This window comes from Pseudonaja textilis, chromosome 17, assembly GCF_049901715.1.
Source record: "Pseudonaja textilis isolate UNSWEBS1 chromosome 17, rPseTex1.2, whole genome shotgun sequence".
In the NCBI taxonomy this organism is placed as follows: domain Eukaryota; kingdom Metazoa; phylum Chordata; class Lepidosauria; order Squamata; family Elapidae; genus Pseudonaja; species Pseudonaja textilis.
Genome location: NC_142006.1, coordinates 7,114,689 through 7,136,853, shown reverse-complemented (window position 1 = coordinate 7,136,853; position 22,165 = coordinate 7,114,689). Strand labels below are relative to the sequence as shown.

The window sequence follows — 22,165 nt, the reverse complement described above, 5'->3', positions numbered from 1 at the left end:
TCTTTCTTTCTTTCTTTCTTTCTTTCTTTCTTTCTTTCTTTCTTTCTTTTTCTTTCTTTCTTTTTTTTTTTTTAACCAAAGAAAGTTTCTTTCAGGAAAAAAAAAGATTTCTTCAGAAACTTTCTTCTGTTGTCTTCCCACATCTCTAGAATCTGAGTATTGGCACATATAATCCATTAAGCTCCCCTTTTCATCTGAGACTGGGGTCTCTTTTTTAAAAAAAAAAGAAAGAAAGCCAAGCTTCTGGCTCTTTCTGATTACCACAATGTGCTTCAAGAAAAGGGAAGGAGGAACAGCCGTCACTAGCAAGAAATACCTTTCAGAAATGTGGGGAGGGGAAAAGCCTGTGATGCCTTGCCTGATTTCACTAACCCAACGCAAAAAAATAGGGTATCAGTGGGACTCGGGAAAAGGGACGTTTTTCAGCCGGTGCTTTGAAACAAAAAAGGCTTCCAGAACAATGCAAGCATTGCTTAGAGGAAGCAGAATTTGGGGGAAGAGGGTCAACCCATTCACTCCACCCCAACCCCCAAGGTGGATCAAATCAGATCAGGAAATCTGATCTAGAAGGGAAGGAGGTGGAGGGGCAGGAGGAAGAGGAGGAGGAGGACTGTGGGGTCCTTGGTGCTCTCTGAGCTTTGTGGTTTTCTTAAAGACGTTTCATTACCCAACTAGGTAACATCATCAGTGCTAGGAGTGCAGTTTGCTCTCTTTTCGTATACAAGTGCCTTGCCCTGACAAGGATGGTAGAAATCTTCTCAGTGGGTCCTTGATTGGATTGTTATTTACTGTCACCTTATTTGAGGTGGCAATTCCTCCATCTGGGTATTGTTTACTTCTGGATTGTTGGGCTAATGTTTACCTCGCTGTTTAAAAAAAAAAAGCGCGAGTGAGTTCAGAGAGCACCAAGGGCCCCCCCAAATCCTCCCCTCCTCCTCCTCCTCCACACACCCCTCTCTCCCTAGCCCTGATGATGTTACCTAGTTGGGTAATGAAAATGTCTTTAAGAAAACCACAAAGCTCAGAGAGCACCAAGGACCCCACAGTCCTCCTTCTCCTCCTCTTCCTCCTACCCCTCCACCTCCTTCCCTTCCACCGGCCGGGAGATCTGACAAGCATTTATTTGTCCGACAGATGAAGTTCCCCAACCACATCTCCTGCCTCCTGCTGCTGAGTGTTGGGACCTCTTTCCTTGCCCATGGCCTCCGAGCCCCGAAACACCCCGGAGAAGAAGAATTCCAAGTTATCCCAGATGAACCTGGCTTTGGGGAAGCCGGACATGCGGAGTGGCGGCGTTCGACCGTCGGCCTGAACCCCCTTTTCAGCATCGCCAAAGAGCTTCAGAGCTTCGGGAAAGAGAAAGCGGGGATCCAGTTCCGCTTTGGGAGGCAGGACGCGGACGAGGAGCCCAAGGCCATCGCGGATCTGCTGGAGGAAGGCGGTGAGAAGGGGGCCGGCAGGCCGGAGACCCTCGCAGGAGAACGGAATGGCGACTACAAGAGGAAGAAAACCGTCTTTAGCATCTGGTTTGGGAGGCGAAAAGGAGAAGCCTTTTGGGCCAAAGGGAGCTTTTCTGGGGGTGGGGTCCACCATTTGATGTGATCCTGACACGATCCATTGGCAATGCTTGCTGTGCTCCTAAACCCATCGTCCCATTTCGCAACCTCTCTGCAATCTCCAGGGATCTGAAAGTTTGCCAGTTGGTCCTTTCTCTTTCTTAACCTCCCCTCTCCAAAATGGAGTTGGCTTCATATCTACAGGGGTGTCACCAAGAAGACGGGGTGGTGGTGGTGGTCTCCAAAGCCCCTAAAGGCAGGACAAGAAGTGGAAAGTAATCAGAAAGAGATCCAACCTAGAACTAAGGAGAAATTTTGTGACAGTGAGCACAATTAATCAGTGGAAAGACTTGCCTTCAGAAGCTGTGGATACGCCAACACTTGGGGTCTTCAAGAAGAGACGGACAACCATTTGTCCATCTGAAATGTTATAGAGCCTCCTGCTTGAGCAGGGGGGGTTGGACTAGAGGGCCTCCAAGACCCCTTCCAACTCTGGTATTCTGTTATTCAGAAGAGCATGAGATCGATCCAGGCTGACTGCCAACCATCCATTTTTCTCCTATTCCTTCGAGAGGTCCAAGGTCATTTGGACCATCCAAGGGGGACTTTTTGGCTTGCCAGGTGCTACTTGGTGGGAGCATCTGTCACCTTCACCTCTTCAGATCCACAACCCCCAGAGCAACTCCAGATCTTCCAGGTGTGCAATAAAATGCCACCTTCAACAGTCCCACCGGGAGTTGCAATCTTCCACATCTGGAAGACAGAGGGAAAAATGTTTGCCCTGAATCCTTCACTGTGCCTGATGACGGCAGATGAGATTCTGCCGAAACGTTGCTACAACTTTAAAAGCACAACTATAACGATGTGGGAAAAAATACACACACACACACACACACACACACACACACACACACACACACACCATTCTGTATTCTTTCCCATTTTTTGGACACACAACCTCAGCTCTGTTTCTACTTTTCATTTTGGCCAGCTTGCTTTTTTTTTTTTTTTTTAAACAGCAGGTTGCTTAGCCAAGCATCTTCCTATAAAATAAACCTTTCTTTCTGCATTCTTTGCCCTGGTGAACATGTGTTGGGTGTGTGTTTTTCTAATATAGGCACTCTCGGAGGCAAAATTTATTGAACGGTTTTTGCAACGTTCTCCAAAGGGAGAGCAGCCAAGAACCCTCATGTTTTGATTCTTAGGTCAGTCCTAGAAATACCAGGCTGGTCATTTAGCATTCCGCGTGAATCCAATTAATTAATTCCGAGATAATTCAAATTAATTTCCTCCTTCCCAACCTTTCCTCATGCTTGCAAGACCCAGCTCTCAGAACTCTCTGCACATTTCTCTCTCTCTCTCTCATCTATCTATCTATCTATCTATCTATCTATCTATCTATCTATCTATCTTTATCTACCTACCTACCTACATCTATCTACCTACCTACATACATCTATCTATCTATCTATCTATCTATCTATCTATCTATCTATCTCTATTGATATCTACCTACCTACCTATCATCTATCTATCTATCTATCTATCTATCTATCTATCTATCTATCTATCTATCTATCTATCTTTATCTACCTACCTACCTACATCTATCTATCTATCTATCTATCTATCTATCTATCTATCTATCTATCTATCTATCTATCTTTATCTACCTACCTACCTACATCTATCTACCTACCTACATCTATCTATCTATCTATCTATCTATCTATCTATCTATCTATCTATCTATCTATCTATCTTTATCTATCTATCTATCTTTATCTATCTATCTATCTTTATCTACCTACCTACCTACATCTATCTATCTATATTTATCTATCTACCTACCTACCTACCTACCTCTCTCTCTCTCTCTATCGTTTAATCTTTTTGCTATACTCCAAAAGTGAGAGAAATAAAAGCAGGATACGATCATGATCCGGAGAAGCAAATTCATGCATATATTTCCAGACCTAGAGGCTTCTCTGTGCCACAAAAGATGAAGAAGGTTCTCTTTTTTTTTTTTTTTATTAAATTCATATTATTTTTCTGGCTCGTGTCGAAGGAGGAATTGTCAGAGGCGAAGTCTCCCAGCTGGGGAGCCTTTTGAGCCTCCCGCCCTCCACAAAGAAATGAAATTATACTCTTGATGTCACGACTGTCAAACTTAAGCTGGGGCCGAAGGGACGTCGGCATTAATGGACGAGGGAAATGGTAGGATGCACTTTTCCAGCATTATTCTGGATGCGAGTAACCGGTGTTAGCCTTGCAAAGCAACTGCTGTTCTTTCAAGGCTTCTCTGCGGGCGATGTCAAGCGAGGGGGCAGCGCTGCCCATTCCTGTCTCTGCTTGTCAAGACTGCCTAGTGCTTTTTGGAGTCTATATTGCTGGAGTCCACCAGCTGTCCATCAACGTGTTGCTTTTAATGGACTAGAGCTCTCCGCTCTCTATTTTCGCTCCAGTTGCAATGTTGTCCCTCCCCGGCTTCGTTCTCTTAGAATATAAAAACATGGAAGGGAACCTCGGAGGTCTTCTAGTCCAACCCACTGCTCAAGCAGGAAACCCTATTACCATTCCAGAGTTGTTCAATCTGTTTTTGGGGTGGAGTGCCCACATAATTTCTGGAAGCAAGCCATTCCACTGACTAATTGTCCTCCCCTGCCATTAAATCTCCTCATTAGTCTCATTAATCTCTCCTGCATTAGTTTCTATCTGTTGCTTCTGCCTTCAGGTGCTTTGGGAAACAGCTTGACCCCCCCTCATCTTTGTAGGAGCCCCTCAAATATTGGAAGACTCTATCATTGTCCCCCACAATCCTTTCTTTCATTAGGCTGGACATAACCAGTTCCTCCAACCATTCACCCTACGATTTAACCCCCAGGCCCCCTAGTCAACTTAGATAATCTAGGTTGAGATAATCTAGGAGAGTGAGCCTTATTTTATATTTATTCCAAATTCTTAGGCTGGTGCTCCTAAAACGATTCTTAAAAACCTGCATTTATTTTAACTTCATCGTGCAAAACGTTCTCCAGTCTGTTTTTGGAAACCTCCTGTGATGGAGTGCCTACAATAGACACGTCACAGCTCTTCCACTTTGATAACCTCTGATTTTTTAAAAATTTTGTTCTTTTTTTAAGGGTCAGCCCATCCTTCCTCCAGACCACAGAAACGAGCATCCGAGCACAGGTTTAAATCTGATCTTTCCCTCTCTTTAGAATTTTTTTTTTTTTTTTTTTGCAGCCCATTTATAGATTTTGCAGTGTCGGAAATAAAGTGGCTGAAAGCTAATCGCTTAAAATGCCTCTGGAGAAAGAGCAGAAGACAAACGTGGTGAAGAAAAGGACTGTTGACTAAGAAGACAGAGGCAGAAATGGAGTGATTAGAAATTTGATCATTTGCTGCCCCAAACTGGGTTAAATTCTGCAAAGGATACCATCAGTCACCCACCTGTTTTGTCCAAAGAAGCTAATACAGCTCCAGCTTTTGTAAATTCAGCAGATCTAAAGATTGCAAAGGGTTCTACGATTTCATTACATAAAGCACACTTTCCTGAAGCGTTATTATTAAAGCTTTTGTCGGAGAGAGAACCGATGAGCAATTTTTATGTTGTCTCCCGGCCCAGTAATGTAGGGCTGTCACACTGTGCCTGACTTTAAGCACGCAGTTGGGGCTAGATTTGGCTAGATTTGAACCCCTGTCCCAACTTAGGCAACTAATAATGGAGAGATGAAAAGGCTTAAAGTTTTTGCAGAGAAGATGTGAAACCCAACTGGGTGACTTTGGGCCAATCACCAGGAGATGGTGAGTTCTAGTCCTGCCTTAGGTATGAAAGCCACCTGGGTGACTTTGGGCCAAACAACAGGAGACGGTGAGTTCTAGTCCTGCCTTAGGCATGAAAGCCACCTGGGCGACTTTGGGCCAAACACCAGGAGATGGTGAGTTCTAGTCCTGCCTTAGGTGTGAAAGCCACCTGGGTGACTTTGGGTCAATCACCAGGAGATGGTGAGTTCTAGTCCTGCCTTAGGCATGAAAGCCACCTGGGCGACTTTGGGCCAAACACCAGGAGATGGTGAGTTCTAGTCCTGCCTTAGGTGTGAAAGCCACCTGGGTGACTTTGGGTCAATCACCAGGAGATGGTGAGTTCTAGTCCTGAAATCTAGCCCATGAACTCTGGCTGGGTGACTTTGGGCCAATTACCAGGAGATGGTGAGTTCTAGTCCTGCCTTAGGTGTGAAAGTCACCTGGGTGTGACTTTGGGCCAGTCCCTCTCTCTCTCAGCCCAACCCACCTCACAGAGTTGTTGCTGTGGGGAAAATAGGAGGAGGAAGAAATATTAGGTATTTTCACTGCTTTGAATTACCCTATAGTTATAAAGGCGAGATAAACATCCGATAAATAACAAACAAAAAGTGAGGGACACAGGCAGGTAAACCCACAGATGCATCAACAAAGGGATAATGAAAAAAAAAAAAAACTTTGTTTAAGAACTTTCAAAATAAGGCATGTTTGCCCGTAATTGAATTTGCAAACGCCAGGCTTGAGCTGGGAAAGGCAGTGGGGTTTGCAAATTCAGTGCTATTTTTGTGTGGTTTTTTTGGGTGTGCGGGGGGCAAATCAACGTTATTTGGACTCCCCTTCATTTCTCTCCTTAGAAGTCCGCTGGGAGTGATAGAGGCCAGGCATGAGCGACTCTCTATTTGGTTCCCTAACATTATTTTAATTAAAAAGAAAAATAGTTAAGAGAGGGATAAAAAGACAGAAGAGGAAAGAAAGCCTCACCATTAAACCGATTCTTGGATTAACCCATCTTCCAGGTGGCACAAGAAGCCAGTCGATAATCTAAACAAGAAGGCTGGATTTGCACAACGCACAAGCTACCATTTAACATGGTTAGCATGGCACGCAAACGCATCGCCTGTGTTAAGTTACAGGCCTGATGCTGGCTTCCTGCACTGAGAATGCGAACCCCAAAAAGGTATTTCTTTTTTGCTAGGGGTATCGGTTTGGTTTCGTGAATGAATTAGAACCAGCTTATTAGACAAGGCGATGGGATAACTGTGATTGCCCAGGATGTCCAAAATTCGGCCATCGTTTCAGCACGGGGGACAGGAAACAAGGTTTGTTCACTGAAGTCTGTATTCACAAGAGGGTCCCAGGAAATGTCAAAAGTGGCCACCCACTTGTAAGGTTTAGAAAATCTGAGCCATGGGGGCGGTAATTTGATCTAAATGTTGATTTAAGGATGGGTCAGTCGGGAATCCGGTCCCACCTATTCTATTAGGATCTCCCAGGAAAAGGGGAGGAAGAGGAGGAGGAGGGGAAGGGGAAGAAGGGGAGGAAGGAGAGAAAAGGGAGGAGAAAGTGGAGGGGAAGGAGGAGGAAAAGGAGAAAGGAGGGCGGAAGGAGGAGAGGAAGAAGAAAGGAGGAGGAAGGAGGAGAGGAGAGAGAAGAAAGGAGGAGCAGAGGGAGGGTTGAGGGGAAAAAGAGGAGGAAGAGAAGGAAGGAGGAGGAGAAGGAGTAGTAGTACTAGTGGTAGTAATTTATTTTCCCAAACAATAAAGTTTCCCTCTCTTGCCTAACTTCAAACAATTCCCTCTGCCCCAAGTCAGCTGGAATGGCAAAGCTGCTGGAAGCTTTATTGACTTTTCTGGGCCTTTTTTTACCTGCTTTCTTCTCCCCCACCCCCCCACCCCCCTCCTCTGTTCAGAGCCTTCATAAATATTCGCCCTGTCAATTTTCTATCGAGCTGCGACCAACAGGCGTTTGCAAAACTGGATTCGGGGTTCGCCAAGAAACGGGCTAATTGGCCAGCTTCAAATCTCCAGCTGACTTCTTTTAGCCGTGGCCAGAGCGGCGCAATAAACAAAGATGTTGCCAAGATTCATGGAGCCCTGGTTTAATTAAGACTCCTTGGGGCTTGGGAGGGGAAGAGAGAAAATGAAATCGGAGCCCCTCGCTTTGAGCCAGGAAGAAAGCAGACTTTGCCTGCAAGCCGTGAGTTTCTTAATCGATGGGCCAAATAGTGAAAAGCGCAACGCGCCATCTGAGATTGGTGCTTGCCTTAATAAGAGCATCCCTCTCGGAGCCTCTGGAGGTGGGAAATATTTCAGGGGTTTGGGGGTTTATGCTGGCACATGGGGGAAACGAGCGGGCGGGAAATGCCGATTTCGAGAGGGTGGGCAAGTTAGGATTCAGTCCCGCCTGTTCTATTAGAAAGGACCATGAAAGGAAGAAGGAGGGAAGGAGGAAGGAGAGAAAAGAAGGGAAAAGAGGAGAATTAAGGATAAGATAGGGGAGGAGAGAAGAGAAAAGAAGAGAAGAGAAAAGAAAAGAGGAGAATTAAGGATAAGATAGGGGAGGAGGAGGAGGAGAAAGAGAAAGAGAGAGAAAAGAAAGAGGAGATAAGGCAGGATAGGGGGAGGGGAGGAGGGGAGAGGAGAAAGGAGAGAAGAAGGAAAGAGAAGGAAAAGGAAGGAAAGAAGGGAGAGGGAGGAGGAGAAAGAATGCACCCCCTCCCTCCCATCTTGTCCTCCCCTTCTCTTCATTAGACTTGAGACACAGCCAGTTCCCTCAACTGGGCACCGAAGAGTTTATGGTCCTTTGGCCTCTTCGTTAGGCTCACAGGCTAACCGTACAACCTCCCATCCATACCGCAGTCTTACAGACCCGGGAACTATGGCTTGTCAATCTGGGTTTGGTTTTATTCCCAACAGGGCTTGTAGATGGCTCCCGCCCCCTCTGCCGACCTGCTTCCACAAGTGTTTAAATTCTCATCCATTCGCTTCCCCCTTGACCAACGGCCGGGCTGTGGAGCCGTGCGAGAAAGTCAGCCGGGCTAAAGTCAGCCGTCTCTCTCTCTCTTCTTTTTTTCTTAGACGTCAATTTATTTTTTAAAAAAAACACGCACAAACAAAACAAAGACTAAGAAAGAACCATCTGGAATCCTTCAAAAGAACACACTTAAAAGTGGTCGTGGCGGCGGCGGAGAAGGAAAAGGGGTGAAAATATCTCTAAAAGCGTCCTGGATTGGACAAACAATAAGCTAGAGATGAAGAAGAGGGCGGGGGGAACGGGAAATAACCCCCCCTCCCCTGTTGAGTATTATAGAGGTCAAGAATTAAAAAGCTGCAGCTGTTTTTTACACACGGGAAGGCAGGGCTAGGGGTCTGCAAAAGGCATTAATACTGAGATATGAACATAAGTCTATATTACAACGAGAGATTATTCACAAAAGTCTAGGTACCCTCTGGAAATATCCAACTTTCTCTGAATTGGGGGGGGGGGCTCTCCCCCTCCCCCCTCCATCCTTTCAAAGCTTAAAATCACAGTTTCATTCTCTCCCCTCCCCTGGTTAGGCTGGGCACGACACACAAGGGCAGAGTAAAGCCAGCAAAGGCCTGCATCTACGTTTGCTACCGGGTATAAGTTAGAGGTTTGTTTGCGGTGGGGAAATAATAATTAGAAAGGTTTTCAGGCGGAGATGCTCGGCGTAAGGGAGGCAGCGAATCGAAGGCCCCAAATTGGTTTCCCGTGGCAAAGCTGCCCCTCCAACCTCCCCAACGTTTCCCTGCTCCCACATTTGTACGGTTTCGCCACACGGGGAGGGGCGAAAGGATGTCAGGAATGAAGAAAGGTTCCCCGTTGGGCCAATGGAGTGAATCTTGCAAGAGAAGCAGCGGGTGAGCTCCTGGATGTGCCTGGACTCAGGCAGAGGGACACTGGGCGACCTCCTTTCTAAAATAAAAATTTTTTAGAAAAAAGAAAAGACAAGAATGAAAAAAGAAGAGATGTGCAAATCCCCGAGGGCCCTAATTGGTACGAGATTGACTTTGGGTGGAAGCTTTGAATTGCCTCTGCTCACTCCCAAAGCAACCGAGACCACTTCTTGAAAGAGAGGGGAGTGAGGGAAGAGATTGAAATTGTTTATGTAGTCATTCCTTTATCCAAGGGGGGGGGGGGGTGGGGGGTGTCAAGGAGAGAGGTTGCTTCAGTTGGTCTTCATAAGACCCCTACCTTATTTCACACCTAAGACCGCAGTGCGCAGGAGGGAGACAGAAAGGCTAAGAGAGAAAATGGGGTGTGACGATGCATCCGTGTGTGTAGAAGGAGTGGCAGAACCGGGGGGGTGGAGTGAAAAGAGGCATCAGCCTAGAATCCCCATGTACTAAGTCCAACCTCCCTTGAATTCCGTTGACCCTTATCTAACTCCTAGCAAGTGCTGAGAAGATTCCTGTGCACAGGCTTTTAGCAATGGAGTAGCTTAACTGAACCTTCCCGCGCGAACCTGGTCTTTCGCGAACCTGACAATGTGCAAAGAGGGCTAAGGGAAGCCACCGAGAGAGATCCCTGCAGTCAATTTGGTCTAGAAAAAGTGACCCTTTCAACACCAAGCTCACACTGAAAGCAAGCAAAGCCTTAACTGGAACATCCCAAATGATGCAACGTTAAGGTGAGTTAAGCTTCACAAGATTTGGATGTCCCCGAGTTGAGAAGCAAACCGAGGGAAATTCCAGATGAGGAAGATGGATTTGGCGGGCAGGGGGCAGGTAGGTATAGAGGGAGAGGTTCTTATTTCAAAAGATGGTTGTGAGGAGTGATGGACGAGCATATCCTGAGGGTGAGAGCAATCCAAGCAACGCAACACCTGGAAGGCTCAAAGTTGAGAGTCTTGGATAGCCCCAGAGGACAACTAAGATACAGTCCACATGGCTAAGTCTGTGTGTTGTCTCTCTGAGGTGTGAGGTCCATTGTTCTGTCCCAGAAACCAAAATATATTGGGTCGGCGCCATCTAACGTGGGTCACCGGTTATCTCCCCTCTTCTGCTACCTCTGGACAATGTCGCTGATTTCTTTGACTGAGCCGAGCAACTTGCTAAAATCTGGGGTGGCGGCTGGACCTCCACCAACCGTGGCAGGGCAGATTTGAAGCTCTCGGAGGCTGTTCTCCAGTTTATTGATGGCCTCTCGGAAAGCAAACTTATTCCGCATCTGCTGGATCGAGTCCACGTAGCTGACGCAGAAGGTGTACAGGTTCTTGCCCGCTTCCAGGACGGCGCTGTGGCTGACCATCTGCTCCGAGTTCTTGTTGATGGCGGTCCGCAGGGTATCAGAGCTCTCCAGGACGGTCCCTTTGGTGACGGTGCCGCTCGCTATCTTCTCGGGAGGTTGGCGGGTCTTCCTCAGGGACACCCGGGTGGAAATGAGGGGGATGAAGGCCGTGGATAGAGGTTGGTCTGCCGCCAGAGCTGACGAGACGGTGGGGGGCGACGGAGAAGGGGAACTGAAGAGCAATTTGGCGGACGAGGGAGACTTTGGTACGGAGGTCATCAGTGGCTTTTTGCTTCCCTCGCTGGATTTGAGAGTCTCGGTATTTACGGGCTCCGCAGCCATTGCTGCCTGCTTGCTCTTGACCAGGGGCCCTTCTGGTCCTTCATGGCTGGGCCCGAGACCCCCCTTGCTATTTTTGGCTAAGTTCAAGACTGGAGGTGGCGGGGCAGGTTTGAGCTTTGAGAGCTTCCCTTTGTCCTTCTCTAGAGCTGGCTTCATCTTTCGTAGACGGGACTCCTCGCCCAGGACTTTGCCAGCAAAGATGCCCAGGCTGGCTTTGCCTCCTGGGGCCTGCTCCACCGATGGAGCCCCACAAGCAGAAGGAAGCAAAGGCTGCCTCTGGGTGAGTTTAGGGGTGAGGGTGGGCGGGCTGGACCCCGCGGTACACTCGGTCTCTTTGGAAGTCTCTTCCAGCATCTCCTCGTTCTTCTTCAGCAGCCGAGGACCTGAGGTGACCATCCCCCTGCTGACCAGATCAGCCTTTGCCTCACTGGCTCGCTTCCGAGGCAGGGCGGGCTTTTCGCTCTTGTGGCCCCCGAAGGTGGACGAGTCAAACTGGTGCCCCATAGACTGAGGGTTCCGAGGGAGGGTGACCGACTTCCACTCGGTGTCCCTGGCCCCGTGGGGAACGCAAGAGGCCGAGCAAGAACGCAGGAAACGCTTGCTGGAGATCGAACCGCCGTCCTCTTCATTAGGACCCGGGCGATTACTGGCTGAGGACCCCGATTTTTTCCAAACGTTCGGCGTCAACAAACCGGAAGTCCCAGTCCCGTTGGCGACTCCGGCGGCCTCGTTGCTGGGGTTGGGGAACCTGGAACGGTCCTCTAAATCAGCAGGATGTGTGAGCAAACCCCCATTGTTGCTCTCTTTGGTTTCGTCCTCCCCTCCTCCTCCTTTATGCTCCAGGTGGCCCTCCGCTTCCCGGAACGAACTACTCCGCTTCGGAGGGGTGGGCGCCGTTTTCTTTTTCTTCTTGATCAGAGCACTAAAAAGATTGGTCTTTTTGTCTTTGGGGATCAAACGGTCGTCTTCGTTTAAGCTCCCCTCGGCTGCAGTCCTTTCCTTCCGTGGCAGTACAGGGGACACAGCCGGCTCGTGCTGCATAGATTCTGCCAAAAAAAAAAAGATAGATATTGACACGAGATGTGAAACAGACAGGGAAGGGGTATCAAATGGGGAATTAATCTTGAATCGTGATGGAGTCACAAAAGATCCAGAACTGACCCTCTCTAAGTTCCATGGAACCTGATCTATCGATTCCCAGGGAGAATTTCAAGCAGCTTGGGAAGGTTGCTGCACAGGTTGTCCTCAATGTATGACCCCCATCGAGCCCAGAACTTCCATCGCTAAAGCGAGACAGTTGCGAAGTGAGTTCGCATTTTGTCACCTTCCTCACCACGGTGCTTAACTGAATCACTTCAGCTGCTAAGTTAGTGACTCGGCTGTTAAGTGAATCTGGCTTCCCCATTAACTTTGCTGGTGTTTTGACCCAAACCCTTTTCCAATAAAACAAACATGAACCAAAGGGAAGAGAAACCTTTTAATGATTCTTACGAATCCCCCGTTAAAAGGCTGCTGCAAACTAATTAACTTTGATAAGCACGAGCCTCGCCAAAAGTGTGCGAGGCTGCCAAGAATCAAAGATAAGAAATATTTCACAACAGAAGAGTCTTCAAATACCAACTTAAGATACTGTAATGTCCACGAGGCTGAGTTTCAAAACGTCTTTGCTTCCTGCAAAGAACATCCGATTCGCAGCTGGCTTTTATCTCCTTGAAGGAGGGGCCATTACCTTACTCCTGAGTTACCTGTGCTGCTGCAGCTGCTCTTTCCTGCAAGCAGCCCTGCGTGCACACGCACTTACCACAGGCTCATCGCTGCTGCCAGCCCCCACAATCTCTGAAGGCAGCAGTCCACCCCCCATCCCCCAATGGTCCTGGCTCCTCATCTGAGTCTCCACAGCTGTCCGCACCTGCTGCCGGCTAACCACAACAGCTGGTCAGAAGGTTGCAAAAGATGACCACATGACCCCCTGGGACACTGCAACCGTCATAAATACGAGTCCGCTGCCAAACATATGAAATTTTATCACATGACCATAATTGCAATCGTTGTTAATGGCCCTAAGTCTTTTTTTTTTCCAGCATTGTTGTAACTTTGGTCATTAAATGAATGATTGTAAGTCAAGGCCTACCTGTATTAAAGGGAAAATACACTAAAGTAGTGAGCTTGAATCCTGTAGCTGTGGATCTGATCGCTTGCACCTAATACAACACTCTTAAGTGTGGACTTCAACTCCCACAATCCCCCAGCTGTCATGGTACTATGTGGGTTGCCCACCCTTACGATAGTACCCAGTTATGGTAAAGAAGAATTAAACTTACCAGTTTCTGCTGGGATTTTGGCAGGCGTCACCTCTGAGCTCTCGACTTCCTTCCATTCCGCCATTTTTCGAGACGACCTGGTTTTCGTGGGCAGCTCCGGAGCTTGCAAAAATGGGTTGGCCGTGCTTTTCACCATTTTCTTCCCCAGTTCCTTTTCCACTTCTGGAAAGGAAAGGAAGAGACCAAAGAGAAAAATCAGGGCAAAGACCAGGATTCTCTTAATGACTGTTGTTGCCAACTTGCAGCGATTCATTTAACAACGGTGGCACGGAACGGGGAAAATTCACTGAACGGCTGTTTTGTTTAACCATGGAAATCGTGGGCCCAGTCAGGGCTGTAAGGCCAGGGCGGCCTGTAATGTGATTTTTCTCAAGACGGAAAGACAACCCAGAAAGCCAAATATTAGCAGCCGAGAGAGGATTTCAGATAGAGGATTTCTTCCCAGGTTTGTTTAGCTTATAAGTGGAGATGTTGGGATACTTGTTCTGGCCCTTTCTGCACTCAGAATAAACACTCAATTAATGTCGTGGCATCTCCACCCACACATGCAGCTCTTCTGCTCCGTGGTGGCTTTTTTTCCCCTCCTTAAGGAGGGGAGAGAGCTGGCTGTCTCGGCTGAAAAAAAGACAGAAAGAGAGGGGAGGGAAGGAAGGAAGGAAGGAAGGAAGGAAGGAAGGAAGGAAGGAAGGAAGGAAGGAAGGAAGGAAGGAAGGAAGGAAGGAAGGAAGGAAGGAAGGAAGGAAGGAAGGACGGGTCTACTAGGAAGGAAGGAAGGAAGGAAGGAAGGAAGGAAGGAAGGAAGGAAGGAAGGAAGGAAGGAAGGAAGGAAGGAAGGAAGGACGGGGTCTACTAGGAAGGAAGGAAGGAAGGAAGGAAGGAAGGAAGGAAGGAAGGAAGGAAGGAAGGAATCTACTCAGAAGGAAGGAGGGAGGGAGGGAAGGAAGGAGTCTACTATAAGGGAGAGAGGGAAGGAGGAAGTTAGGAAGGAAGGTGGGAAGGAAGCAGGGAGAAAGAAAGAGAAAGAAAGAAAGAAGGAAGGAAGGAAGGAAAGGAAGGAAGGAAGGAAGGAAGGAAGGAAGGAAGGAAGGAAGGAAGGAAGGAAGGAAGAAAAGCAAGAAATAAAGAAAGAAAGAAAGAAAGAAAGAAAGAAAGAAAGAAAGAAAGAAAGAAAGAAAGAAAGAAAGAAAGCAAAAGCAAGCAAGCAAGCAAAAGAAAGAAAGAAAGAAAGAAAGAAAGAAAGAAAGAAAGAAAGAAAGAAAGAAAGAAAGAAAGAAAGAAAGAAAGAAAGAAAGAAAGAATCTGGAGGCACCCACCATCTGAAATGCTGGATTCCTGAAACATCGTCTCAAAGGCTTGGTGGATTTCGGCAAAGGACGGCCTGTCTGAAGCGACCCACTGCCAGCCTAAAGGGAAGATGAGCAACTGGTGAACTGGTGCCCCTTCCCTTCCCTTAAGGGGTGTCCCCTCCAGGCCGAAAAGTGCACTGTGGCTTCCCCAACCTTAAAAGAAAAGGAAACTCAACCCAGGCACCAGCAGGGCACAAACTCACATTCTCTCATGAGCTCGTAGACTTTTTCCGGGCAGCCCTCTGGCCGTTCCATGCGATAGTCCTTCTCCAAAAGCTCGTACACCTGCGACAGGTCGATCCCAGGGTAGGGGGACATGCCGTAGGTGGCAATTTCCCAAAGCAAGACCCCAAAAGCTGTGAGGGAGGACAGGGGGAATCAGTTTGCATGCAGTTTGACGCATCCCAATGAAGGCAAGTTTTAACTTCCCATAGAGCTGGTTTCTTGGCTGGTCCACCTAATAAGGCCGGCAGTCAGGGACGTTAGTAACTTGCAGACGTTTCATGACCCGACTAGGTAACATCATCAGTGCTGGAAAGGAGTGGGGTTTGTGCAGAGGAGGAGGAGGAAGAGGTGGACAAGGACAGCGGGCTCCTTCGTGCCCTCTGAGGTTGGTAGTATCTTTGCAAACGTTTCATTACCCAACTGGGTAACATCATCAGTGCTAGTGAGTGTGGGGTTTGCTCCCTGTTTATGTAGAGTACCCTGAGTTTGGTTGCTTTCTTGCAGACATTTCATTACCAAAGTAGGTAACATCATCAACATTAGCAACACAAAGAAACAAGCTAGGAATAACCACCAACCTAATCAAGGAACAGTATATAAGCAGAGAGCCAACCTCACGCCCTTCTAGCGCCAAAGATGTTACTTAGTTGGGTCATGAAACGTCTGCAAGAAAACTACCTAGCTCAGAGAGCACTAAGGACCCCATAATCCATTTTTTCCCCCTTCTCCTTCTCCTCCATTCCACATACTCCACTCCCTTCTAGCACTGATGATGTTACTTAGTTGGGTCATGAAAACATCTGCAGGAAAAGAAACAAACTCAGAGAGCACCAAGGACCCCACTGTCAACAACCTCCTCTTCTCCACAAACCCCACTCCTTCCCAGCACTGATAATGTTACCTAGTTGGGTTTAACCTTGAGCTAAAATATTCTCTTCTCCCCATACATTAGCGGCTCTCGAGAAGCTTCCCAGATTGGTCTCCAGAAAACAGAATGAAGGAAGACCTCATCAGCTAACCGCCTCTTTTAAACTCCCAGCGGAGAGGTGAGATCACGGTTTAAGGATGACTCAAGCCAACATTGTTTTTTTTTTTGTTTTTACAGAGAATATTAAGCAGGGAAAGGATGCTCCTGAAGAGGATCTCACTAAATACAGAGAGGTTGGGGAGGGGGGAATTGTCTCCTCAGATACTCGAAGGCACGGAGGCATATTTGATAAATATCAGAATCTCCAACCTATCTCTCTTTGCTTCGGCCCAGCCACCTAACCGAAGAGAAAGGAGTTGCTGAGCTTGGAAAACAAAAAAACCTTCAACTTGCATTATGAGATAAATAACGACCCTTTATGAGCTGTTTTTCCTTCCCCAGGCAGCAGAGGATGGGAAGAAATATACTGCTAAGTCAGAAAGGAGAAGAAGGAAATCCAAAGGTGAAAATACAACAAGAACTTGCTTTTTCTGCTCGAAGGAAGCTGCTTTTTATAAAATTGCAAAAAGCAAAGCCCAAACTTTTCAGTCCTTTGCTCTCTCTCCGACCCCGACTGGGATTTAGAGAAATGCGCGCGTGGTTGTGTAATTGGATACAACAACCCCATCCTTTCTCGGGGCACGATGAGTAGAGCGAAGGGGTTCATCAAGTTGAGAGAAATATTGGTTTGAAAAAGGCCAAGACCGGAATTATTATTATTATTTTTTAAAAAAGCATCCGCTGGAAAAATAACCACGTGCACAGAGCTTGTGAAGATGGATTTGATTTGAGCTGGGCACATTGACACACTGGGGAAACCTATTAGTCCTTGACTTATAATCGTTCGTTTTACCGACCGTTCAAAGTTGCAACAGTTCTGGAAAATGGTACTTAGGACTAAAAAAAGTGCTTTTTCAGGAGGCAGCTGGATTTTCTTGGTGTATTTTTTTAAATCTTTGGGACGTCATGACCTGGCTGACTGAGAATTTCCATAGAGGTTACTTAGTCTTTGCACTTATGACTGTCACAATGACATCCCCATAGTCACTCCTCCTTCTCCTCCTTTTCTCCATAAACCCCACTCCCTCCTAGCACAGATGATGTTCCCTAGTTGGGTCATGAAACGTCTCCCAGGAAACCACCAAGCTCAGACAACACCAACACCAACCCCACCAACACCCCCTTACCTGCACGCGCCTCCCAGATGATTTTCGGCCCGTTTGAGGCCTTTTTCAGATTCCCAGAGGCTCGAGGGAAGCCTCTGCAGCCTTTGGAGGCTGAAAAATGGGCCAGTTTCATCACTTCCGGTATTTCCGGAAATACAGGAAGTGACAGAATGGGCCTGTTTTTCAGCCTCCAAAGGCCGCAGAGGCTTCCCTCGAGCCTCTGGGAGGCCGAAAATCAGCTGGGAGGTGCACACATGCCGTGAGGTAAGTTTGGCTGCGGCTCGTGTCTCCACACAAATGGCTCTGCGTGCCACAGGCTCGCCGTCACAGGTATAAGATCTCCTGCTTGAGGAAGGACTAGAAGACCTCCAGGGTCCCTCCCAACTCTCTTATTCTGTATCCTTACCCCAGACATCCGATTTGATGGAGAATTTGTTATAAGCGAGGCTTTCCGGCGCAGTCCACTTGATAGGGAACTTGGCTCCAGCATGGGCGGTGTAAGTGTCACCAGTCATCAATCTGCTTAAGCCAAAATCAGCTACCTTCACCAGGTGGTTCTCTCCTACCAAGCAGTTTCGGGCAGCAAGGTCCCTACAGGGGGGGCAAGGGTGGGGAGAAAACTGCTGAGGGAAACAGCTTCACAAAGCTTCAAGGGAAAGCAGGAATAAGGTGAAGAGCATGCCAAGAGAAGGCAGGTTCAAGCGTAGAAAGGTAAAGAGAGGAAGATAATACAGGTAGATACGATTTGTATAAAAAGGTGATAAGAGGAGGAGGAGGAGAGGAAGAAGAAGAGGAAGAAGAAGAGGAAGGAGAAGAAGTATGAGTTGAAAGACAGACAGGTACGGATAGATTTCACGGAAAGCGGAGGTACGTACGAGGAGAAGGAGATAAAAAGGTGATAGGAGAGGAAGAGGAAGGTGGATCATGACTCTCTCCTCCCGAGTAGGCCACGTTTTACCCTGATCCTCTCCTCCCTGCCCGCCCTAGGATGGATAGGGGATGGGCCTGGGTCCTCCTCCAACTGCTCAGAGTCAGCCTCCATCAGGGGCACGACAGAAGCTGTCTCCTGTTTTGGGGGAGGGGGGGTTGGACTAGAAGACCTCCATAGGTCCCTTTCAGCACTCTGTATTCTGTATGCTCTGGAGCTGTGGGGTTTCTCAAACTGGGACGCTCCCCGGAACAACATCAGACTCTCAAATGTCATTTTTTCCGAAGTCCCAGGGAAGCATCTAGGTAGCTTGTCTACCTCCCGTGGAACAGAGTCCCAGATTTATCTCGGGGGTGGGGGAGAAACGACCTAAGAAGGAGAGGTGTTTTTTTTCTTCTCTTCTCTTCTCTCCCCCCACCCCCTCCTGCTGATGGAAGAGCGGCTCGAATCTCCCCCGCTAGGCTTGGCTATTAGGGTGATCAGAGAAGCCATTTCCCCAGACAAAGAATGCAAAGCCTTGGCTGTAATTGCAGCTCGCTTAAAGGTCATAAGCCTCCAGCCTTCAGCCTTCCCAGCAAAGATGGTTAATAGAGAGTGGAGAGAGAGAGAGAAAAAAGCCCAGACAATAAAGGATCCTGGAAAAAAAAAAAAAAACCAGCGGATGACAAGGTGAGCGAAGGATAGCCACAAAGGAGCTTTGGGAAGAGGGAGAGGCACCCAAGGAAGAATAAAAGAGAGTGGGGGGAAGAGAGAGAAAGACAAGAGAGAGAGAGACAGAGAGAGAGAAAGAGAAAGAGAGAGGGAGAGAGAAGAGAGAGAAAGAGAGAAAAAGAAAGAGAGAGGGGGAAAGAGAGAGAAAGAAGGGGAGAGAGAGAAAGAAGAGAGAGAGAGAAAGAGAGAGGGAGAGAGAAAGCGTGAGAGAAAGAGAAAGAGAAAGAGAGGGGGAGAGAGAGAGACGAAAAGGGAGAAGTTCATCAGGAAGGGGGTGTTCTAATAGGAGGAGGAGGAGGAGGAGGAGGAGGAGGAGGAGGAGGAGGAAGAGGAGGAGGAGGAGGGCCATTACAGGCAAATGGGGGCCATTCCTGGAGGCCCCCTTGCAAGCTTCCTCGCACAAAGAGCTGGGAAGAAGGAGGAAGATGGTCTCGTTGCCAGCCTTATCACAAAAAACACAAAGGCATCCGCAAGAGCGGCTCACCTCCGCTGTGCAAGGCAGAGAGGGGTCAACAAATGAAACAGGGAGGGGTGTGTGTGTGTGTGTGTGTGTGTGTGTGTCTTTTCGGGGTTCCAAATGCTGAGCAGCTCCGGAGGTTGCCTCTGGAAGGAGGGTAGGAGGTTGTGTGGAGATACGCAAAGAGGCTGCACAAGGGAGTGGGGGAATGGAACTAGGGGGGCCGCCTTGTGTCACAAAGGAGGGGGCAGACATCAATTAAGGTATTTCAGGAGATGTCTCTCTCTCTCACACACACACACACAGACACACCCCTCAATGAGTTTAGCCGATCCCACTTGTTCCACAGGAAGGGGCTTCCTGCAGACCCCTGGCTGTTAAGGAATTTTGGCTGGCTGGGTTGAGCAGAAGGGCCTTTTCTGTGGTGGCCCCTGGAGCCCTCTGTTGTTGGAGGCGAGATCTGCTCCCACCATCTTCTGAAAGGAGAGGGGAAGAGAGAGAGAGGGGAGAGGAGAAAGAAAGCGGGGAAGGGAAGAGAAGAGAAAAATAATGAAGGAAAGAAGGAAGGAAAGAAAGAAAGAAGGAAGGAAGGAAAGGAAGGACAGAAGGAAGGAAGGAAAGGAAGGAAGGAAAGGAAGGAAGGAAGAAAAGAAGGAAAGGAAGGAAGGAAAAGAAGGAAGGAAAAGAAGGAAGGAAAAGAAGGAAGGAAGGAAGGAAGGAAGGGAATGAAGGAAGGAAGGAAAGGAAGGAAGGAAGGAAGGAAAGAAAGGAAGAAAGTCTGGAAACAGCGCTGGCATTCTCTGCTCTACCTACCTGTGGATGAAATTCTTCTTCTCCAGGTATTCCATGGCCGAGGAAATCTGCGTGGCCATGTAGAGGAGGACCACCGCGTTCACCTCTTGCCGGTTGCAATCCCGCAAGAAATCCAGCAGATTCCCGTAGGTCATGAACTCCGTGATGATGTAGAAGGGGGGCTCCCTCGTGCAGACCCCTGCCAAGCAAGGCGGACGACGGTAAGCCCAGGCAGAACCTCCAAGGACTGGCCCTCCCGTCTTCGGCCGCCTTCGAAAGCCCAATGTCGGGCACGAGGAGGCCCTTCCCAGGTGGACGTCGAAGCTGGGGGCCCTCCCGTAGACGAAAGCTGCCTCAGAAGGATTAATTAAAAGCCCCCCGGGGGGGAGCATTTCCCCCCTCCCATTTTTAAGGAATGAATTGCCAGCCCCTGACAAAGACCTGTGAAGTTTATGGTGCAGGGAGCAGCTCCTTGGCTCTTCCGCATCCCCAGATCTCCGGTATACGTGGCCTACGTGGCCGTGCTCAGCACTTCTGTCACTTACCAAGCAACTGCACCAAATTTGGATGCTTGACTTCTTTCATGACGGCCGCCTCTTTCAAGAATTCTTCTACCTCCATCGTGTCCTCCTGTGGCAAGAACAGAAGGGAGGAGGGAGGAGAAGGATAACAGATAATCAGAGTTGGAAGGGACCTTGTAGGTCGTCTAGTCCAACCCCCCACCCAAGCGGGAGACCCTACACCATTTCTGACAAATGGCAGTCCAATCTCTTCATGAAAGTCTCAAGTGATGAAGCTCCCACAACTTCAGTTCCATTGGTTGATTGTTCTCACTGTCAGAAAGTTTCTCCTTATTTCCAGGCTGAATCTCTCCTTGTTCAGTTTCCATGCATTATTCCTTGTCTGGCCTACAGGTGCTTTGGAGAAACAGCTTGGCCCCTTCCTCCTCTCTGGGGCAGCCCCTCAAATATTGGAAGACTGGTCTCCTGTCTCCCCTGGTCCTTCTCTTCCCTAGACTAGCCAGGCCCAGTTCCTACAACCGTTCCTCATATGGTTTAGTCTCTTGTCCCCTCATCATCCTGGTTTCTCTTCTCTGCACTCTTTCTAGAGTCTCAACATCTTTTTTTTATGGTGTGGTGAAGGACTCAGACCCCAAAGTTGCTTGCTGGGCAGAAGAAAGCTATTTTCTGCACAATCATTAGAACTTCCTTCCCTTTCCTTCCTTCCTTCATCCCTTCTTTCCTCCCTCCCTCTCTCTCTTCCTTGGATGGATGGGGAAGGGAAAGGGAAGGAGAGGGAGGGGAAGGGAAGAGAAAAGTGAGGGGAAGGGATGAAGAAGGGAAGGGAAAATAATAATTAAATGCCTTCCGATCTTCTTTGCAACAAACCAAAGCAAACTTGAAAATTCTCCCTTTTTAAAGTTGCCCTACTGCACCGTTCGCTTCTCCCCTTCGCTCATCTCCAATCCTAGTGAGATTCCTGACGCTGGGATCATCAAGGACGAGAAGAAAGGCAGATCATACGATGGAATCCTTGGCAATCACAGCAGCTGTTTTCCTTTGATTTTTTTTTTCTCTCTCCCAAGGATGACATGGAAAACTTGAAAGAACGTGGAATGAACTTGCAAAAGGATCGCTGGGGTGGAAATAACCCATCCTTCCACCTTCCCCAATATCCACTCAATTCACTTTGGTGGAAAATCCTTTTTTTTTTCCCCTTCCTTCTTTCCTTTTTTTCTCAAAAATGTCATTATCAAGATTCTTTTTTTTTTTTTTAACATTGGCCCAAAGGCCACACACGGGAAATGCAGAAACGCAGCCAAGCAAGAAACACCTGTAAAATCAATGCTATTTCTAAAGAAACCTACAAATGCCATCAATTTTGCCTCTGCCCTGTTTTTCCCCCACTCCTTTTCTGCATATTTACTTGGGCAGGTTTGAAAACCGAACTGTGGGGTCCTTGGTGCTCTCTGAGCTTGGTGGTTTTCTTTCAAACCTTTCATTACCAAGCTAGGTAACATCATCAGTGCTACTAGAAGGCTTGGTTTCTGAGCTAGCTGTAGTAAAAGCCACCCCAACTGTTTGCTTGTCTTTCATAATTCATGTTCACCTGTGGTGACTGAGCAAGTTGGTGCGTACATCTCTCTCTCTCCCTCCCTCCTTCCCTCTCTCTCTCTCTGTCTTTGTGTGTGTGTGTGTGTGCATGTGTGTGTGTGTGTCGTTGACAGATGTTCTATACAAAGAATAACAGATGGATGTTTGTGAATCTGCTTGAAGCATCCCAGCTTGTGAAAAGGAGACCAA

General features: G+C 48.0%; 2 protein-coding genes across 3 annotated transcripts in view; one reads left to right on the top strand and one right to left on the bottom strand.

The window, feature by feature from the left end:
- Positions 1-1,134: 1,134 nt before the first annotated feature.
- QRFP (pyroglutamylated RFamide peptide) lies at positions 1,135-1,602 on the top strand. The gene has a single exon (XM_026712599.1). It carries the CDS (start codon positions 1,135-1,137, stop codon positions 1,600-1,602), a length of 468 nt encoding a protein of 155 aa, XP_026568384.1.
- Positions 1,603-8,422: 6,820 nt separating this feature from the next.
- The window catches only part of ABL1 (ABL proto-oncogene 1, non-receptor tyrosine kinase), a 58,742-nt gene continuing 44,999 nt past the window's right edge, over positions 8,423-22,165 (bottom strand). For both annotated transcript variants that reach the window (XM_087914303.1, XM_087914304.1), the window contains exons 5-11: positions 20,408-20,492; positions 19,884-20,061; positions 17,381-17,565; positions 14,820-14,972; positions 14,584-14,673; positions 13,271-13,432; positions 8,423-11,995 (exon numbers count right to left, since the gene is read on the bottom strand). In XM_087914303.1, the coding sequence (XP_087770429.1) occupies positions 10,383-11,995; positions 13,271-13,432; positions 14,584-14,673; positions 14,820-14,972; positions 17,381-17,565; positions 19,884-20,061; positions 20,408-20,492 (2,466 nt within the window). In that variant the 3' untranslated portion in view covers positions 8,423-10,382. The remainder of the gene's footprint in view (positions 11,996-13,270; positions 13,433-14,583; positions 14,674-14,819; positions 14,973-17,380; positions 17,566-19,883; positions 20,062-20,407; positions 20,493-22,165) is intronic.